Genomic DNA, 21,755 nt, shown 5'->3' with positions numbered 1-21,755 from the left:
GCATTGTGTATGCAGGTTGCGGGTCGGGAAAAATAATAATCGTTGGGGTCGTTTATTTGAGGTGTGAGGAGAAGAGCGAGGTTTATTCAAAGACACTTCCACAGATAAGCGGCAAATGGGAACTAAACCCGGTCCTTCCAAAACGTTATGAGGCCTATAGTTTATTCACGAACGCCTTTTATGCTACTTAGTTGAATAGTTTTTCGACAGTTCACGATGTAGAGAAGAAGATCATCCATTACGGCCGGGATTACGGCCCGTTAGATAGACACTTCATGCGTGTCGGCCTAATTAAAAAAACGAAATTATAATTTTAGGCAGAATGCAGTTATAAAAAAGAAATTCATTTAATAACGGAGATCAGAATGTCTTTTATTAGCAATAAAATATATTACAAGAAATATTGTATGAGCATTCACCAAGTTTTATGAATGAAACCTCCCTCCCTACTTGCCCGATAAGATAATCGGGATCGGATTCCTGATATTTCGCGTAATTTTCATCTCCTGCTAAAATGCAATTCTCTCCCGTATCCTGATCGATTTAAATAATTTCTACTTGCCCTTAGGTATCCAACATCGTAGTGCTGCGTTCTCGAATGGTTTAGATCTTGCCTCTCATTAATAGTAGGTGTTTTATATAACAAACAATTAATGTTTTTTATTTTTACAATGCCGAACAAATAATTTAATTCGAAAGGTCCTTGTGAAATGATTTTGCCGAATGAATTTAATTAGGAAATGTGCAAATTTGCGCCCCGTACCGTACCTGCTCCGATCGATTCAGGCTGCTGCACAGGTACGGTAGGAAGTGAAAGACTGGTGGAGAATTTGATCGGCATTTAAATTCAAATCTACTGATTGTATTCTAGATTATGGCATATCCAACTCAACCAGGAGCAGTAATTACATTTTTTGTTAAATACATTTATAAACAAATCCATAAAATCTAGCTAAGTCACAGCTATTTAGGACAGTAACTAGGGCGTAGGCTAGGCGGCGGGACGCGAGACGTCGTCTTATTCTTCTGTATCTCACTACACTGTACTCTAGCCACTGTACTTGTTGTGTAGATACGATAGGAAGCCTCGACATGCTGCAGGCCTAGCCTAGGATGATGTTTATTTTGAATATATAGGTTCAATAGATTAGATAATAGAGTGTGTTTTATAATCACAATTTTCACTCACCACTGCTGTAAACTGGTTAGGTTAGCTCAATAGGCAATCTAACAACAGGATGCTGAGCTCTGGAGATAAAAAAAGGGTTTAGCCTACACCAAACAGAACCAAATGGATAGGCCTACTGTGTAGGCCTAATATACTGTTGGTTGGTACTTGTCGGAGCCAGACAAAGATCGGGACTTTTTCCAGTTCCTATTGTATTGGCAAGGCGATCTCAGTTTCCTGGTTGTTAAATTGGCTTGATGACTTGGTTAGGTATAGATGACAGTACTTTATTTTAATAATGTTAATTATTTCTTTATGTTCCTTGTTCATTTTTTGTTTTCCATCCTTGGTTCCAGGGTTACCCGGGTGCTGCGCCAGCTGGATATCCAGGTGCTGCACCAGCTGGTTATCCGGGTGTGGCACCAGCTGGATATCCTGCTTACCCAGGAGCACCCCCTACGGTAAATTTTCCAACTTTTCTTAAATGTATTATGGCCTACAGTTTATATAACCAAACATGAACTTCAGTAGACCCTCTTTAAGAAGGAATTGCAATGTTCAATGTTCATCACTCACACAGTTCTATGAACATAATATAAATAAAAATAAAGTATTTAAATTCATCAATGTTTCGCATATAATATTATTTTAATTTGCATCTATATTTTTATTTTTTTATATTATAATTGTCGTTGATTGTTATAATAAAATAATATAAATTGTATTGCCTTCCCTATACAATTACTAATATCACATTTCTTTACTAATTTATGAATGCCTTCACTGATAATTAATATCAGATTTTAATTTTATTCTTTTTGCTCAGTGCATTGTTTATCAGAATAGATTAGAATCTATATTACTTTTTACTCTTATTACTTCTCTATGCCTACAGTAGGGCCCTATTTGTACAAATACATTAAATTATTTAATATAAAAAAAACTAAGGAATGGAATTTTAAATTAAAAAGGTGGGAATGAAAATATGTCTTTCTTTGTATTTAAAATTACACAAACCAACAGCAGTGTTGGTAGTCTATTAAAAGTGCCATTTACATATAGATAAACAAAATTTCCAATGTCCCTACTGACAAGTCAACTCAATAAATGATGATGGTATGTGGGTGGGATAGTTCCCCACTTGAATGCCTAGTTTATGGAGAATACCATAATCTGATGGGAGTGCTCAACAGAATGTCTTATAATTGTATCCTCTTTTCGAATAGAGGAAGCTATTGTCGGTTTATCCAGGTAAACTGGCACGAAATAGACTTAACAATTAACATATTGTTATTGTTGATAAATTATTAGTGAATTTAAAGCAAGGACATGTACCTGTAGCTGGTATCACAGCTACATTTTAAACTCTGTCTACACTATCAAACTAGTTTGACAAAAAAAGTGTAATGTACCCAAATATAAATATGGTAGATATTCCCAAAGAAAAGTCCATATTATATGGGCACATAACATTTTTTTGTCACATAAAGTTTGATAGTGTAGACAGAGCATTTGGTTTGCGACGACCAAAGTATGTCATGTTTATTTATTGTGGGCATATTAGGACGTGTTTCCTCGCTTCCCACCTCAACACAGGTTTGATGGTTTCTAGATCCTGATCCAGGTGACAGAAGACCACAAATCTGGTTGACCTGACCTAGGTAGAAGGCCATTGCTCATCTTCCTATTGTTGTACCATGAAGGTTATTTCCTTGATGCATATTCACACATTACATTTAAAGACTGTTAGTGTTAAGTATACATCACTAACAGAGTTATAATAATACAGTATCTGTAAGCCTGATCACAATGTCCTATAGAATTTGCTTTCTGTATGTTAAACTGGTAACATCCACACAAATAATTCAATATAATGGCTCACTGGCACCTCTTTCATCAATTTTCAAAAGTACAGTTTTACTACCTTGTAGGGTACATTTCCTCCATGGTCATACCATACCTTGCTGAATAAATTACTACGACTTTGGTATATCTATTTCTATTTCTATTTTTTTTTTATTTTATTTTTTTTTTAGTTATATCTTCAACTCTATTTATTTAACAAATTTACTTTTAATAAATTCCTTGCATCATTTGAGCTTATTTATTACAGTGTGTGTGCAGTGGATTACCTAATTTCATAGAGAACCAATTTAGTTTAGCTTATATCTACACAACAATGTTAAGTCACATTTACACTACTTTTAATAATTCCCTTGTTTCTTTTCAGGTTGACCCACTGTGGGGATACTTTTCAGCTGTGGCCGGTGCTGTAAGTTATAATTATCAAATTACCTATTATAACATAGATTTCAATTAGCTTTCAATTGTTCTTTATTTTTCACATACAACACATTACATACATGTCAAATTCAAATTTATATCCTTTCTTTTTTTTAAATTCAAATAAAATTATAACAATAATAATATTTGTATTAACATAGAAAGAAGGAACTAGAAAAAAATTATTTATTTAAAAAAATTTAATAAATTTACTTATGGAGTCCGGCCCCTATAACATAACAATAGTTACAATATTGTAATAATAGAGCAATTTAAATGTTTTTTATAATATAAGTACATAGAGGATGCGTACAAAATACAAAAAAAAACTGTGTACATTAAAGATCAAGCTCAAAGTCAGGATTTTTTCAGGTGTTATATTTTTTTTTTTTTGTCTTGTGTGAGTTCTTCTCACGTTTATTTAAATTCTCATTGATGAATATATTATATACATATAAGTACATTTGTGACAATTAAAAGTAAGTGTTTAAAGTAGTTACAATACCGGTATATTTACATAATAAGATGCCAGAATTCATTATTAACCATATATTTTCTCATTTAAAATTTTAGATACGTTATATTTTTTAAATATTCAAATGCAAGCGTAAGCATATGCATCAAAGAGGAAGGTTACTGAGGAAAAAATATTTTTAGGCCTCATGTAGTATTAGATGAAATGTACCTTCTGGTCATACGTAGATAGGCCTATTTACTAGAACTTTTGCGGGTCTCTAGGCACTTACTAACCACCACCCTATGGGCTTGTAGAAATATACAGATGGAAGGTAATTTCTATAGGAACGGTCAATAATTAAATATGATATTATGCACAGCGTACAATTAAGGAACTAGTGCTGTTCCGCCATATCATACCGAGAGTTTGAACAATACTATGAAAGTCCTAGTGGTCTAATGGTTAGGACATCCGCATATGAAGCAGAAGGTTCCCGGTTAGATTCTCGGGGTGACTTTTTCCCATTCTCACAGATTTTCTCATCTTTGATCGTTTCAAATTAATTAATTCAATTTCAGTATATCACCGGGCGGTTTAGAATTCATGTTCTGTGCCTGATGTGTTTATATAATAAATATATATTATTTAATAAATTATATTTAATGTTTTTCAGGATCAGCAGATAGATGCTCATGAGCTCCAACGCTGCCTTACAGCGTCTGGTATTAGTGGAACTTATCAACGTAAGTTACAGTACAGTATACACTGTCTTATCCAACTCACAGAATGGATATTGCAGTATTACAATGAATGAGAGAATTCAATTTTCAATGTGAAAGTTTCTGGAAAAAATCTCTTAAAAATCGCAATGTTTTCTTACAAAATGAAGCTGTAAAAGTAATCTTATTTTTTCTTTTAGAATTTAGTCTGGAAACTGCTAGAATCATGATTGCAATGCTTGACGTATCCTTTGAAAAAAAATATATAATGATGTTTTCTATTCAATGTACTCATGTATAAGACCATGGGGCAGTGGAAAATCTACTGTAGTGTTTTGAAAAAAGAGGGGAAGGGGGAGGGAGAGCCTCAAGATTTTCAGGTAGTTCTTCACTTTGTCATTGGTGCTAACATTGCCCTACAAGGTACCCAAATAGGGTAGTGATATGTCCAAATATGATGGTGATATGCCCAAATATGATGGTGATATGCCCAAATATGGTAATGTTATGACATCATCATGTCCATATGGACACATCACATGTTGTTGTCACATACAGTTTCAATCTTAGGTTTCATTGAAGAATAATGATGTAATCTGTTATGTCTATGATTTTCCTAAACCACTTGTGCACAGCGTGACAGGTCAGGTCAAATGGGATTCAATGAATTTAAAGAATTGTGGTCCAGTCTGAACCAATGGAAGACCACCTTCATGCAATATGACCGGGACCGTTCCGGTACAGTGGAGCCACATGAGTTGCATGCTGCTATTGCAAGTTTTGGTAGGTCCACAGTATATCAATTATAGTGACTCCTATATCACCCTTTTACACAAAATGAATAATCATGCTGATGACTGAGCCCGGTGAATCATAAATGTGAATGCATCTAGTGTAGAAAATTGTACACAAGGAACTAATAATCATAATTCTGTCTGTAAACTGTAATGTCTTTTGGGCACAAATTGGTTGAGAACCCTGCATTATAATATTATATACTGGACACAATAACAATACTCTGTCTATTGTCATATTGCTCATATTGGGTATTATTATTATATGGCGTTTTCAAGAAAATAGTTGTCATGTTAATTCATTGTGTGCCTTTAGGAACATTGGGATGTGTGATTCTTCAACTCAGTTTTTTTTGCGAATTCTACGAGCGACCAATGATGGCACATTATTTTTACATTCTAAGAAATCAAAAGCTCGCTATTTATGGTGTCCTCAAAATAATAATAATAATTGTTCATTCTTATAAGTATGCTCTCAATGCGCTGCACATTATTACCCCTGTCATTTGTTTTTTTTTTTGGATCAAACATGTATGGAAACATACTCCCATAATAATGCAGCTAGTAATCAGCGCAAAGTTGTGTCTGGATCTAACTGGGTGATTTTATATTTATACAAGCAATGTGGCAAGAGTTGGACAAGGATTCCAACCATGATGTCACGATCAGTAGTCCAATGTCCAACACTCACTTCAGTTCATTTTGTGCAAGAGGTGTGTTTCGACATCATTGGGTGGGTGTATTCTGAATGTATTTTATTTGTGTTGCTAACATTTAAGTTATTCTTCTCATAGGCTATTCACTCAGTCCACAAGCACTAAGTGTCCTTGTCAAACGTTACTCAACCAACAGTCGCATCACCTTCGATGACTTTGTTTCGTGTGTAGTCCGTCTTCGTGCTCTCACAAGTAAGTTTAAACATTATTTATATTGAAGAATAATACATAACATTTTGCAAACAAATGCACAACACAGTATGATTTACAAAAATTTGATTTTTATTGTAATGTAAAATATAGAAAAGTCAAACACAATCAACAATGAAAACTTTATACTCTTAAGCTCTGTCTACACTATCAAACTTTATGTGATGTGCCCTTATATGGACTTGATGATGTCATATCACTAGCATATTTGGGCACATCACTTGTTTTGTCAAACTAGTTTAATAGTGTAGACAGAGCTCTAGGCTTTCCCAATGTGTCCAGATTATTGATGTAAATTTAAAATACAAAAGAGTTTGACTTCAATATTTATTCTCTGACAATTTTGAGATTGTAACTGCAATGTTTTATATTTTTTCAGGTGCATTTCAAATGCGTGATTCACAAAGAAATGGCCATGCTCAGTTCCAATATGATGATGTAAGTGTTTAAAATTACAATTATTTTAAGTATTAGTAGGTGCCTTAAGCTCTGTCTTCACATTCAAACTTTATGTGACAAAAAAATGTGATGTGCCCTTATATAGACTTGATGATGTCATATCACTACCATATTTGGGCATATCACTACCATATTTGGGCATATCACACATTTTTTTGTCAAACTAGTTTGATAGTGTAGACAGAGCTTTAATTTAAATGCTTTGTGGCATTTAACCTTTCAGTGTTGTTTGTTTATTGACAAAAATATTTGTTTCCTCCAGTTTATTCAGGTTGTAATGAGCGTTTAACTCAACTGCAATCACTTTGTGGCCTACGTGCAGCTTTGAAGGGGAGTTGATACCGTCTATTCATTTATTAATTGTGTGTGCGAGTCATATCATGTCTTTAAAACAAATTTAAATAGATTGTTCGGTTTATGAGAACTAAATATATATTTGCTTGATTAAAATGTAATATTTGATTTTTAATGTTTTTAGAATATATAGGTATCATATTTTCTGATGATAATGATAATTATGAAAGGTCATGGCATGTATAATACCACATATTTCAATGCTTGAATTATTATGCTATTGACCTCTCAACTCTCTAGAAAATCATGGCAGTCTCACAACTTTTTAGTTTTTCTACTATCCCATCAAAATTTCTCCAAATGTTTACATTTTTAAATATTATGTAATTGTTGGATATATTTAATGCAACCACCAAAGCCAGGGAGACGTTTGGAAACTTGAAGTCGAGATGCATTTATTTTAAGTGAGTGCTTTCATCAGGGTGTAAATTATGGTATAGCACATTTTACAGTATTGCACATTTATCATTCCAACAAAATGTATAGATTGTAGTATTTAGGAATAGTAAATGGGGCGTGTACAGGTGTAGAAGTCACAAGTGGCCACAACAAGGCGTGTCCCAAAAATGGAAAAAAGAGAGAGCATTTGTCCATTATACACATTGCTATTTGTACACATTCAGAAACATTAGGTATGAAAATGGCCTGTATGGTCATGGCTTGGGAAGCGTTTAACTTTATTTGAAAACTGTGTTGATACTTATTAATTACCGATTTGGGCGATCCATGCAAGCATCTGTACCTTGCTGACAAACTTTCTATGAAATTAGATCCTGTACATGTCCCTGGCTCTGTAGTTATCTCATATAAGGTGTTTCGTTAAAGTTCACACAGTGCCGGTTTGATGGCCGGATAAAAAATCGTGCAAACTGGGTGTGTTTAGGTCTAATAATATAAATGTTAACTCCTATTATTAAAACTGTTTCTAGCTTATTTTACACTTTTACAATGTATGATCACATCATTAATAAACATTTTATATTTACTGATGTATTACTGTATTCAATAATTGTTAGTAATTAAATGAAATTAATATTATTATAGACTTGGATACTGTGGTCCGGTTATAATAAACCATATTAAGATAATTTGCCTTATTAAGTGTAACAACTTTTTATATTTGGTTTCATAAATTTGCTAGAGTCCAATAGAGTGTAGCCATACATTAATTCTTTAAAAGCTCTGTCTACACTATCAACTAGTTTGACCAAAATGGTAGTGATAGGCCCAAATATGGTAGTGATATGCCCAAATATGGTAGTGATATGCCCAAATATGGTAGTGATATGCCCAAATATGGTAGTGATGTGATGCTGTCCATATGTGAGCACATCAAATTATGTTTTTCACATAAAGACAGAGCTTTAGAAAAAAAGAAAAATAATTTTTTTCTCGATTTTGATTCTCGAAAATACTACATTTTTCTCAAGGTAGCATAATAAGCACTAATTTGGTCAACAATGAGTTTGCTTGCTCGTGAAATTCTTATCAAATCAAAATCTACATTTTAATGATGAAAAGTAGTAGCGTCTTTATGAAACCAGTTTCAGTGTTTGTGGAGTAGAATCTTAATGTTTGAATACAGTGGATGCAACAGAGTTACATAGACCTTCGTTAGGCCTATAGAACATTATTTGTAGTTTTTAATATCATTGTTGTGCGCAGATTTCTATATTTATTAATGGTAAAATTATCGTTAACATTGTATTAGTAACTAATAAAATAAGTTAAGCACCATTTCATTTATTTCGTCTCGCAAACAATAGAGAGAGACAGGATTCCGAAAAGCGAACTAAATCAAACTATCAAGTGGGTCTCATGTCTTATGTATGTTTACATATTTCAGGGAAAAAACAAAGCAGTTTACACATACATTGAATAATACGAAAGCCCATTAATGCCATTTTAAGTATATGTTTTTCGAACGTAATCCGTTCTAACGAATTAGTAATTCGTTTGAACGGATTAATAATCTGTTCAAACGAATTAGTAATCCGTTCAAACGAATTGTAACATATACAACAAGTGCCATTTAAAGTATATGTTGTAATTCGTTTAAACGGATTACTAATCCGTTCAAACGAATTACTAATTTGTTTAAACGGATTACTAATTTGTTCAAACGAATTACTAATTCTTTCAAACGAATTACTAATTTGTTTAAACGGATTAGTAATTTGTTTAAACGAATTAATAATTTGTTTAAACGGATTACTAATTCGTTTGAACAGATTATTAATCCGTTCAAACGAATTACTAATTCGTTAGAACGGATTACGTTCGAAAAACATATACTTAAAATGGCATTAATGGGCTTTCGTAGTAATACATTACATGCACTGAAAATGTTCATATAGCATACCGTCAAACCTCTCGAAAAGAAACTCAATGGGCTTCTTTTTGAAGATTTATGGTATGGTAAAATTAAACTAAAATTAATTTAAAGGAAAATAAAATATTTAATTGTAGGCCTACAACACAATATACATCTGTTCCGACGCGGTTCCGGTCCGGTGAATTGAACGTCAATGTTTCGTTTTCACGCGGCTATGCGCCCATCGATATGCGCATACGTAACCGCGTGAAAACGAAACTGTGACATTTGATTTGGCAGCGCCGTGCCGGAACGGGTGCGAAAGACCCTTTATTTAATAATTTCTTATAATACGTAAATTAAATATCAGTAGTTTTACTGAAACAATATTGGTTTCACAAATCCGACATTTGACCCAAAATGGATCAGTTGGGTAAAATACAAATTGATGAAAAAGAATGCAGGACTTTACAACTACAATTCTCATGCTTTGTTCTTACCTTAAGCTCTGTCTACCCTATCAAACGGTATGTGACAACAAATGTGATGTGCCCATAATTATATGAACATGATTGTGTCATATCACTTCCATATTTGGACACATCACACTTTTTTTGTCAAACTAGTTTGATAGTGTAGCCTACACAGAGCTTAACGTTTCAATTATAATAATAAGCTTAAATATTAAAGTTGACGCAGACGATTCAAACACGTCGTGTGTGAACGTTAGTTAAATATGTACAGAATATGAGTGACCGTTCAAAATAGTTTTTAGATGAAAATAATACTGAACTATGGGAGTGAAGAAACTCTTTGATTACCATAGATACGTCGGTTGTGATAATGACGTGGTTGTTGGTTTAACACGAAAGTAGGACTACACAGAAGTGATTGACGAGAAGACGGCACAATTAAGTGCAAGACGGAGTCTAGTGCGAAAGGTATTTAAAGTAGCAACTTACGTTACAGAATATAGTAACTCTTAAATTCACAATTGATAAAACAAAATATTGAGTTGAATATTCTGATAAATGTTGTTTTCTCACAATTAAAAAACAATTAAAATCAAAAATTTTAAGCGATATTGCTCTGGTGACGTGAAACAATAATGAAACTACAGTACAATGTTATACAGTTTTTACTTATTTTTCATCTTTTCTCAATTATTAATGTACGATATTAAATCATACAATACGCTTAACTATAAAAGTATAAGCCTATCTGTGACTTAAGGGGGAAGTATAGACAAAATGTTAGGTTCGGGAACAAAAGAAGTCGCTCCTTATGGAGAAACAATTCTCTCCTTAGGGAGGGAGATAGGCCTATATACATCATTAAAAAAAAACACTTAATTCTAACATTTACGTGATGAATCAAGGATTGGGTAAAATGAAAATTGATAGGAAAAAACATATCTATATGTTTGGAAACTTCGGAAATTTACGAGTAAAATATTCTTTATATGACGTATTATGATTCAAACCCGTAAAAACATACTAAGAATTATCTTTCTAGATCAAAGAGAATCTGACAAACCAGTTAATGTAGTTGTATGATATTAATAATCGCTGAATTAATAAGGGAGTGAACAAAAGAAACACTGTACATACAACGTGTGACAATGACGTGACCGGTTGTTGTTGGTTTAACGTCGTAAGTACACAGAAGTAAAATGACAAACATAACATTACAGTAATAGTTAACACAACGCGGAGAGTCCAGCGAGCAAAGGTCATTAATCGGCCCAAATATATTAATTATTATCTTTGAAATATTTACACCAAGCCATTACAGATCATTTATTAACTCTCACATGTAATAACACTCAATGATAAGAAGGATGGAGTTGATTATTAGATCGCTGCTCTTTTCTTGCTTAATTGTTGCCGTTTTCTCACAAAATCCGCAAGTATCAACAACTTTAGGCGATGTTGCTGGTGAGACGATAAAATTTAAAGAAGATTCGTACTTAAAAGTTAATAAGACTATTGATGTATACAAAGGTATTCCATTCGCTGAACCACCAGTTGGTGAGTATCGGTTTGAGAAGCCACGACCCAAAGAACCTTGGAATGGAACATTGGATGCAACAGAGTATGCTTCTTGGTGTCTGCAGTCTCCTTCTCCATATGTAACTGTAGGAAAAGATGACTGTTTGTACTTGAACATATTTTCACCTCAAACAAAGGTATGCAATTAGTGTGTATGATAATAGTAAAAGACGATGTAGGCTTATGTAATATAGGCCTAATGCGTCAAAACCCATGACGTTTATGTAACTAAAGCGGCTATTCCACCAATCCTTTCCTGCTGTTGCCACCATCACTTCCCTTTAGAGGTTAATTTAATTATCTCTATATATGGAATTGAGATTACAAAATTGTCTCATGTATATTGGAACAAAACAATAGAAATCAGGCCTATAATGTTGGTTCTAAGTTTCAACCTAAAAGAATACATTTTATCTTATTATTAAGACATGCCTAATCTATTTCCTATGTATAATATGACGTGTATTGTTTTTTTTTGCTTTAGGCCTATATTTCTAAAAAAAAGTATTTGTTTTTCAAATCAGCCTCAGAATGCTGCAGTAATGGTATTCATCCACGGAGGTGGATTTACAACTGGTACTGCCTCTACTGAAGATTATTCTGGAGTGCCATTAGCAGCCACTGGTGACGTCATCGTCGTGACAATCAACTACAGACTAAACGTATACGGTTTTCTTACGACAGGTGAATTTTCAAGTCATGAATTCCTATTAATTTCATATCAAATAAACATATCACCGCATTCAATCGACAAACAAACTTTTCATGTAGAGTGGGTCACGAGCAGAGTATCCCCTGAATGCCTCTATCATCATATTGCTTTATCTTATAATAAGTAAGATAATTGAATGTCGAATTTACACGCAACTTATTCGACTGATTGTTACTGAAGTTCCTAATAGACTATTAATATAGATTATTATATTTTCAATTTTATATTTACGTCCCTCACAATGTGAAATACCTACTCGCTAACCCGTTTTGCATCATGTGTGTAAATGAGTAGTTATTTTTTTGGCATTGGCCAAATTTTTGCCTTTTGTAAACTACCGGTATGTACTTTAAAAAACTAGGATTACAATTTAAGTTCATTTAAAATAATGCCCCTTTTCATAGGTGATGCGGACTACCCAGGCAACATGGGACTATTCGATCAACAAGAAGCATTAAAATGGGTTAACGCGCATATCGAAGGTAAATATTTTATTGTCTTCATATTACATAGAAAATACCAAATATTAATGGTAGAAATATTGGATTGGACACATTTTAACATGTTTAAAAAAGACGATTTGGCCTAAATGACGCTTTGTGACAAGTAGTTAGGCATAGGCCTACAGCATTGTAACGATCTAAACATTTGTTTGCCAGCATTTGGAGGTGATCCATCTCGTGTTACCATATTTGGTGAAAGTGCGGGATCAGCAAGTGTAGACTACCATCTACTTTCAAAGGGAAGTTGGACATATTTCAGTCAAGCCATTTTAGAGGTAGGCCTTACATTTTAAAATATTTGTTGCTTTTATTTTAATAAAGAAAAAAACATTGACAACAAGCTGAAAAGTGATCACGACAAACTAATGAGGCTATAACAAATCTCTAAATAAACATAATTGGAAATAAAGAAAAACGTTTATTGTAATGTAGCGTATTAGGTCTAACTCTATGCATTGCTTGCATGCGAGATGCATAATATGTTTTAGTTCTGAAAATTACGTGTTATTAACTTTCTTTATCTCAACCAATCAATTACTTGCATAGTTGGTGCATAGATTAATGAATCTGCATTAACATGGCGTAAATTAACTACGCATACGTAATCGTATTTTCAAACAGACAGCGCGCAAAAAACTTGACCAATGAAAAACATTCATCCATCACAAACCGTGCATGATTCCTCCTGGCAGCTGCTGCACAGCCTACTACAACTTTATATTCCGTTTTGTAATTACAGAGTGGAGCTACGCTAAGTAGTTGGGCTTATACAGAAAAAGAAGATGCAAAAGAACAAGCAATAAACATTGGAAAGAAAGTTGGCTGTGAATATACTGAGAGCAAGGCGTTTGTAAGCTGTATGAAAGGCATAGACCCAGGGAAAATAGCAAATGCTTCAGTAGGGGTAAGATGACCTATACATTTTTTAATAAAATAAAATTCAATTCCAAATAAAGCATGAAATTAAGTATGGATATTATGGTTGATTTCTTTAATAACTTCTTTAATAAATGCTGGCTGCCGTGGGTCAGTGGAGGGCCTAATCCGAATTTCCTCACTGAGGACAAATAATAATACAAAAAATACAAAAAATATCGCTACCGTATTGGGCATATCACTACCATATTTGGGCACATCACACTTTTTGTCAAACTAGTTTGATAATGTAGAAAGGGCTTTAGATGTAGATTGCATGTACGGTACCATGATTGTACAAGCCTCAATATCAATTTTGCTTGGTCAATAAAGCTATAGGTTGTGGTAAAATAATGTCTACGGTAATACTTAATAGAGAAGTTGGTGTAATTCTTCAGTTTATTTCTTTTAAAAAGATGACGACCTTACCAGCACCAGTTGTGGATGGAGTGTTTATTGAAAATAGTCCAAAAGTACTGATTCAAAATGGAGAAATCAAACGAAATGCAACAATCATTGTGGGAACCAATGAGCACGAAGGAACACTTTTCTTTTTATACGCTCCAGTTTACTTCACTCCAGACCAACCAGAAGTTTCAAAATCTGAGTTTCTTCAATTTATCAAAGCTACAACGGAAGAAGCTGCAATGAATCCATTAATTACAGACGCAACTTACTTTGAATACACAGATTGGTCTTTAGCAGACAACCCAGATGCAGATTACTTTGATTCCGCAGTTGAACTGGCCACAGACTTCCATTTCTTATGTCCAAGTGATGTGGTACAACGTGCACATTCTACAGCAGGGAACAAGGTGTACGTTTATCTTATGACACATGTTCCGGAAGTTTCCGTATTCGGCCCTTATTTGCCCGGAATGGGTGTTGGGTTTGACTGGATCGGAGCTGGTCATGCCGAAGAACTTCAGTTTGTGTTTGGATTGCCGTTTTTGGCTAATTCTTCTATGTACCGTTCTGAACAACCAAGTGATGTTGATCGCAATGTATCAGTTGAATTTATGAGATATTGGACAAATTTTGCAAAAACTGGGTAAGACCAATTTAAGTTATTTCTGTAAAGATCAATTAGGCTTTTAGCATGAAAGAATATTTCATTATAATTAAAATGAAATTATAAGTGATTAGTGAGTGGAATTCAATAATTAATTTGAAAGATTGTATTGTTTTAAATTCTTTGTTTTAAACAACCAGCGATCCAAACTCCAGAGGAAGTGAAACACCAGATCCATCATTTGATAATAACCTCGTCAACTGGCCAAAGTACACCATTCCAGCACTGGAATATCTAGATATCAACAAGATGTCATTCTCTGATCGAGCTTATCGTGCTGACAAGTGTGCCTTCTGGAGTTCATATGAACCAAAACTTGTACAGTATACTGGTATGTTTCTTTAAGTAAAAATTTCAGTTGGGCCCAGTTAAAAATTGTAACTAGTTTGAAATTGGTTCAATGCTTTTTTAAGTGATCCAGTGAGATTTTAGCCTGGTCTAAGTACAGTAATTGGTGCATTTCTGGTGTTGAACTAGCTTTAACTGGTTTAACTGTTTACTGGTTTAACTTTAAACTGGTCCAGTAGCTTCTGAATTGATTTTAAATTGGAACTGAATGCCTTTTATCATGTCAACATTATATTTGTATCTATTTTTAGATGATCTTCCAGAAGAAGAGAGATCGTGGAGAAATGACTACTATAGTTGGAAGAATAATGACCTACCCGAGTGGCAGAGAGCATTCAATGACTACCAACAAAACAAAGTCTGCACTTAGGTGTCCACACAGTTTAATGATCAACTTTTTATGGTAACACAATGTACTATTGAAATACGAATGGTACTTACTGCATTGGCTGCTGGATGAAAACAATTTAAATCTGATGCTTATAAGACACAAGCAAATTAATATGATCAGTACAATTAAAAATATGAAATGAAAGAATACTTGATAAATTAAATGTTTGGAATTAAGAAAAACCAGCTATAGTTTACTGCTGTACCAAATAGATCAAATGAAATGTGTAGCACAACAAGATTACTAACGATATGGTATTAGAATAAAATTAGATAAAAGACCCATCAACCGATTGTTTCAATTATGTCTGGAGTTCTACAAAAAAGCACATCTCCACTACATTCTACTTACTTTCTTAGATTTATATTGTTAAAAAATGTTTAAAATATAAATGATCTATTTGGCAAAAAATAGGCTGTCTATATTTCATCAGAAATGCTACTGTACATTTGTGGTGTGCAGTGTTTTAAGGAAGGGCTTGTTATGTATACAACTCTTTACATTAGGAGGCAATGCCACACTCCTTTGCTCAATCATATCCATTATGTTATCATGCGTTGATCGATGTGGGCGATCTCGAGCCAATCGTACAGCTTCTGCCTATTAAAGAAATTTAAATTCAATAAACAACTATAATGGATAGGTATGATGACATACAGAAACTGTAAAAGATTGACATTGAGGTAATGTTTTTGCTAACCTTTAGTGTGTTTATTAAACTAGCTCAGACATATTTTCATAGAAAAAAAAAGTACCTGCAAATAGTGGACAAGTTTGACAGGTCTGGATTCTTTGAGACTAATACCATTAGTTGACGAGCCTATCGTATCAAGCAGTTCCGCAAGGTCAGCCAAACTATAACATGGAATATTGGTTGCCATGCCGGTGACTTGTAATCGGACATTACCTCCCTCAGAATCTAAAGAAAAAGACCTTTGTGCTCAATACATTTTGATAACCAACCAGAGGTATTAGCCCAACCCCAAATTTGCAGTAATTGTTTTTTATACCTTCAGTCTGTTTAACAACAAAGCCGTTTGCTACTAGCCTTTCATCAACAAATGTACGAGAGCCATCTACAGCTGATGTGGAACTCTTCAGCATCAGTAGAGTCTGCCAATTTACAGGCCCTCCTATCATACTACAAATTATAAAAATATAAAATAAAATTATTATCAGGCGCAGATTTGTGTGTGGGCTAAACAGGCTTTAGCACTCATAAAATAGAAGACATGCCCTTTTAACCTCTTTTTTAAACCCTTATTTAAAAATCCTTGATTCGCCCCTGATTATATCTATTTTCTGAAATTCTAGGCTTAAGTTGAACTTTAGTGGTATCATTTATACCTTGATAATAATGTAATTGGTGGTTGTAGCTGTTGGATTTGTAGTCTATGTTCGGAAAGCAGACGATGATACAGCAATGTCTCTTCTACTCTAAAATGGTTCAGAAGTTGTATTTGGTTAGCCTCCTTGCAAATCCAGAAACCATTCGGCAATTGGCCAATCAAGTGGAGCCTTTCAAGTGAATCCCTGTTTAAAAACAAATTTAGTAGTTGATAAAGATACTTCAATATAAATTTTTGCGTAATCTTTTTTTTTTTATTGTGGTGAAGATTCTCACTTCGAGACTAACTTCGGAGCTTTGCAAGGCTATATCACAATAGTGTACGTAATTTCTTTCTGCAAAAGCTTGAACAGTGTTTTTGATGTGTTGGTTTTGTAAGCATCAATCTCAAAAGTTGCAAATATTCAGTTTTAATTCTGCCCAAAATAAGTTATTCTTAATGAGATTGCTTGATAAAAGAAATAATCCGAAACGGAAGTATATTTGAATGTTGTTAACTACTGTATGTACTGAATCTCCATCCTTACCAATTCCTGTGCTGTTGATCATCTTTAAGTCCTGCACAAGAAAAATTCACATCTACCCTTTTAACAACTGGTGAAGTTGATGTTGGTCTTTTAGGTGAAGAAAATAGTTTATCTACCAACATCTGCTGTGGAGGCTAAAGGTGAAAGTAATATTACAAATATGCAGCTGACCAACCATGCCTAAACGGGCCAATCCTTAGCTTACTTACGATTTGAAAAAGAAATATATACCTGTTTAATGCATTTCTTTTTACGCACTGGTTCCTTCATAGTGCCATTCTTTTTTGCTTCCTGCACTTGCTCCTTGTACCTGGAATCAATTATGTTTAAGGCTAATACAGTAAAACACTGGGGATACCATCAAGGGGTTGGCTGCCCCTTATTCATGAACAGAACATTGTTTTCTTAACGTCAGTGTCTTAAAGGAGGAGTTATACTGTACTCCAACATCAGCAGTTGAAAGTATAGACTTTATCAAATATATTATTTTGTTGATTTTTCACATACCCATAATTGATACCAGGTGCATTATCTCAAACAGTACTCACCTCAAAACATCCTGTTTCATTAAATCTTCATATTTACACTTCTCCTCTTCAGTTAAAGCTCTCCATCTCTCTCCAGTGAGTTTAGAGATTGTTTGAAAGTCTGCTGTTGGATTGTCTTTAATAACTAGAAAACACATTAAAAAATCTCTTTAGGATCACTAAATACACTGCATTTAAATAAAGCCAGAAAGATATTAGAAAAAAAAAGCTACCTTGGGGTCGCACTTCCTTGCAAAAGAATATGTAAGCTGTTTGTGGTCGTTTGATTGGTGTCTTTCCAACCATGTTATAAAATGTGGCATCGCCCATCCTCTCCACTTGTTTTGGCTTCTTCTCACGGCAAGGTGTCAGCAAACTTTCTACTCCTGCATTTTTGCTCGGATTACCTTGTTTTGTAGGCACAAGTATCTTCCCAGGCTCAACAGGTCTTCCTAAATCATCCACCAACCCTTTTCCTTTACTCCATTCCGTTTGAGCAATCTTATTTACAGACTCATGCAAACCATCAATTGTTGACTCATTGAGGCTGGCCTCATGTTTTGTTTCAAGATAATCCATTAAAGCTGAATCAGATAATTCACTAGAAAAAATAAAGTCTGCATTTTCACTAAGACCTGATTCGTCTTTAACTTGTAGTGGCAGCACATCAGCAGTGGTGTTATTGTCAGAATCCGCTTCTATGCTAATTACTGTTTCTGATGTACAATTTGTTTTTATAATGTCTGAAGTTCTTACTAAATTAGAGTTTTTGCCACTATTTTCAGATGTTTCAACATTTTTGCAAAGTGTCTCTTGTATTTCATCACAAGGTTTTTGTAAATTCTGTAGTCTATTGTTATAATCACTTTTGTGAAGAAAAGACTGATCTGTAGCTTCCTCTGGTATTACTGAGCAATCTGAAGAAGAAAGTGCGGTTTGCGGAAACCGTTCACTTTGTAATACCACTTCACTACATTCTAACTCTACACTGCCGTTGGATTGAACTTCTCTTTGTAATCCATGTGATGTCTTTCTACTATTGCTCAACACCTTATTAACTGGGTATTTTGAAACATTTGGCACTGAAGGAAGGTTGGTGTGTGAGGATATCGGCTCTAACACTGTACAATTACTTTCACTCTCTACTACAATTCTATCACTTTCATTACTTAAGTTCTCTTGATCTTCTTTAGAAATAGGTTGATAAACTTCCTTTAATTTACATTCCATTGCTTCTAATATGCTTTCCTGAAATGAAGAAAAGAGAATAAAATAAATAAATTTATTTTTGACAGTTATTTATCTTACAGTAAGACTTTCACTTTGAGTTTTCAATTATTTACATATTGGTCATAGGTAATAGGTCAAGGTTTTATTTTTGTTAGTGCTAAAAAGTATTTACCTTCTCGTGTAAGAGGACTTTTGTCTTGTTTGGTTCCAAATTGACATCAATAGAATCAGGTGGAAGACTGATGCTGATAAATGCAAATGGATAACGACCACTTATTTGTGTTGGGTAGCTGTTGCTTATACAGTGCTTGGTTAACTAATCAAGTTGAAAAAAGTCAGTAATTTAGTGCTTGGTAAACAGAACAGTACAAACATTTTATAATATAAAAAATGAGCACAGTAAACATTGACATACATAAAATTTATAAAAAAATTCTCTATTCTCTACTTTCAATTAATTCTACAAAGTAAAAGCATTTATATAGGAAAATCAATGGGAGAAAAAACCTTTTCAATCTCTCTGTACGATACAGGGCGACCATTGACAAACACCCAGCAACGATCATTACTGCATCGGCTGATCAATTGTACATCAGCATCTGGTTTAGGAAGGAAACAATCCACCTATGAAAAAACATTTTAAAATCCATTTTCTTTAAATGACTTGTTAATTGCATAGGCCTTGAATGATGAACACTGTATGTTGGTATATCACTGCCATATTTGAGAACATCACACTTTTTTTTGTCAAACTAGTTTGATATCATAGACAGTGCTTAATAGTTTCTTATCAAAAAATTTGTGTTACCATACCCAAGCCATTAAATTTACAGTAGTTTATTACATTTAAAACTAGTTTGATAGTGTAGACAGAGCTTTACTATAATAATTGTTTGATTGGAAGTCTGTTTTAAAAGGGAATATATCAACTAAATTGATCTTTACCTTGGCATTCGCAACATCAAATGACAATTCCTGCATTGCACCAATAACATTCCTTCCCCAAACACTTGCCAACGCTGCTTTATGATTGGCCAATTTGTTTTTTTGCAACACAATTGTTTTATCATTGCGCAGCATGAAACGGGTTTGTGGCTTAATGGTAGCAAACTGCATAATAAGATCCTCAACTTTGCGTAGCTCGTCTTTTCTTCGTTTTGCATTACTGAAAAACTGCTTTCGAACTGGAGTGTTCTTAAAAAGGTTTATTGCCGTCACTGTGGTGCCTTAAAAAAATTTCATATTTAGGCAATGTATACAACTTAGTTAGGCTGGTAATATGGTGACAACATTAACAAAAAAAACGCATTGTACCAATAATGTCATTACCTCTGCCTAAGTGACAAGGTTTTGAAGCTGTCACTTTTCCTTGTTGGTCTAACGTATAAACCATACTTATTGGATCCTCGTCAGTTTTAGTTGCTATGGTAACTGATGCAACTGCACATAGTGATGCCAATGCTTCACCTCGAAATCCGTAGGTCAGCAGATGATGGAGGTCGTCCATTTGGGAAATCTTGGAAGTGAAGTGTTGCTGCGCCATGTATGGAACATTATCCAATGGGATTCCATCTCCATCATCACGGATTTCAATGCGGTCAAATCCATAGTTTTCCTACATAAATATAAGATAGAATTCTTATAGATTTAATTTTATATATAAAAAGAATCAGAAAAAAAAATTGTAAATCATTTCAGATATTAGGATATGGATATTGTCTTTCATCCTGGTAGTATTAAGTTTAGAAGGATAATCTATTCAACTGGACTGTTCTTGCTTTTTCACAACCTTTCCAGGTTGTATCATCAGGCCGAATGATGGAATTGTGGTGCTTGGTCAGTGACCTGTGACAGGGTCAAGCAGATAAAACATTACTGGAAGACATGGTTTAGTATTTAAATCTGGCTGTCTGCCTTTCTAGGTTCTTCAGGGTCAGTTAAGCTTTAAAAAACTCATTTTGAAATGAATCTGTTAATTATTTTCTCTTGGAAAAGAAGGCTACAAAAGGCTTACGTTGAAGCTCATAGCTTATGTATGATAAAATGTTTCTTTCTTCTTCTAGATACAATTGAAACAATTAAAACTTACAAGTTTAACTTCAATACTTGTTGCATTTGCATCTAATGAGTTTTCAACCAGCTCTTTAACAATGCTAAAGACAGATGTAATAACCTGTGAGCTGGTAATCAATCGAACAGTCTCCGCAGGTAATGCCTTCATTGAGCCTGTGAAAAAAACCTGTCAAAGTGTTAAAAGTCTTTAAAACCATTGTAAAAAGTTTCTCAAAGAAAGATTAGGATTTTAGTTAACACCACGTATTATATTGGTGGTGTAAACAAAAAAATTAGTTTTCTTTAATAAGTAAATTTAATAGTAATATTGTAGGAGAGTATAAGTTTACAATGCAGTATTTTACTAATATTCATTAATCAGAATTTTTACATAGTACACAACCATTTTTTTAATTAATTGCAGACCTTTAAATTTTAAATCTGTATGTAACTGTAACTTTAAAAAATTATAGAAACATCTTATAAAAGAAAATGATAGACGCTCTTGACTTGGATTGGGATGTCACACCTTGGTAATTACTGTACTGTATAAACAGCTTTTTTGTCAAAACAAAGGTTGCATAACAAACTATTTTGTTGATAAC

The 21,755-nt window shown here is 33.8% G+C and overlaps 3 protein-coding genes across 4 annotated transcripts in view; 2 read left to right on the top strand and 1 right to left on the bottom strand.

Moving 5' to 3' along the window:
- Positions 1-801: 801 nt before the first annotated feature.
- Positions 802-8,145, top strand: LOC140050246 (sorcin-like). 2 transcript variants are annotated; one of them, XM_072095396.1, is made up of 9 exons: positions 802-901; positions 1,525-1,629; positions 3,399-3,440; positions 4,582-4,651; positions 4,828-4,871; positions 5,263-5,410; positions 6,216-6,329; positions 6,727-6,785; positions 7,069-8,145. In XM_072095396.1, the coding sequence occupies exons 1-9, from the start codon at positions 875-877 to the stop codon at positions 7,093-7,095; spliced, it is 636 nt and encodes a 211-aa protein (XP_071951497.1). In that variant the 5' UTR covers positions 802-874; the 3' UTR covers positions 7,096-8,145. The 2 variants fall into 2 exon arrangements, with proteins under 2 accessions (XP_071951497.1, XP_071951578.1); XM_072095477.1 differs by lacking the exon at positions 1,525-1,629.
- A 3,169-nt stretch (positions 8,146-11,314) lies between these two features.
- LOC140044692 (cholinesterase-like) lies at positions 11,315-15,487 on the top strand. The gene is made up of 8 exons (XM_072089322.1): positions 11,315-11,662; positions 12,050-12,209; positions 12,642-12,719; positions 12,897-13,015; positions 13,480-13,644; positions 14,072-14,706; positions 14,868-15,058; positions 15,327-15,487. Exons 1-8 carry the CDS (start codon positions 11,315-11,317, stop codon positions 15,443-15,445), a joined length of 1,815 nt encoding a protein of 604 aa, XP_071945423.1. The 3' UTR covers positions 15,446-15,487.
- A 109-nt stretch (positions 15,488-15,596) lies between these two features.
- LOC140050165 (PMS1 protein homolog 1-like) overlaps positions 15,597-21,755 on the bottom strand; it is a 40,003-nt gene continuing 33,844 nt past the window's right edge. The window contains exons 2-14 of the mRNA XM_072095276.1: positions 21,188-21,337; positions 20,428-20,713; positions 20,044-20,324; positions 19,606-19,722; positions 19,271-19,414; positions 18,102-19,116; positions 17,890-18,013; positions 17,573-17,651; positions 17,342-17,475; positions 16,814-16,999; positions 16,477-16,607; positions 16,222-16,385; positions 15,597-16,066 (exon numbers count right to left, since the gene is read on the bottom strand). Of these exons, the coding sequence (XP_071951377.1) occupies positions 15,905-16,066; positions 16,222-16,385; positions 16,477-16,607; positions 16,814-16,999; positions 17,342-17,475; positions 17,573-17,651; positions 17,890-18,013; positions 18,102-19,116; positions 19,271-19,414; positions 19,606-19,722; positions 20,044-20,324; positions 20,428-20,713; positions 21,188-21,319 (2,955 nt within the window). The 5' untranslated portion in view covers positions 21,320-21,337 and the 3' untranslated portion in view covers positions 15,597-15,904. The remainder of the gene's footprint in view (positions 16,067-16,221; positions 16,386-16,476; positions 16,608-16,813; positions 17,000-17,341; positions 17,476-17,572; positions 17,652-17,889; positions 18,014-18,101; positions 19,117-19,270; positions 19,415-19,605; positions 19,723-20,043; positions 20,325-20,427; positions 20,714-21,187; positions 21,338-21,755) is intronic.

The sequence above is a fragment of the Antedon mediterranea genome, chromosome 1, assembly GCF_964355755.1.
Source record: "Antedon mediterranea chromosome 1, ecAntMedi1.1, whole genome shotgun sequence".
Classification (NCBI taxonomy): domain Eukaryota; kingdom Metazoa; phylum Echinodermata; class Crinoidea; order Comatulida; family Antedonidae; genus Antedon; species Antedon mediterranea.
The sequence above is the reverse complement of the archived record's forward strand: the minus strand, read 5'-3'. Positions and strand labels throughout refer to the sequence as shown.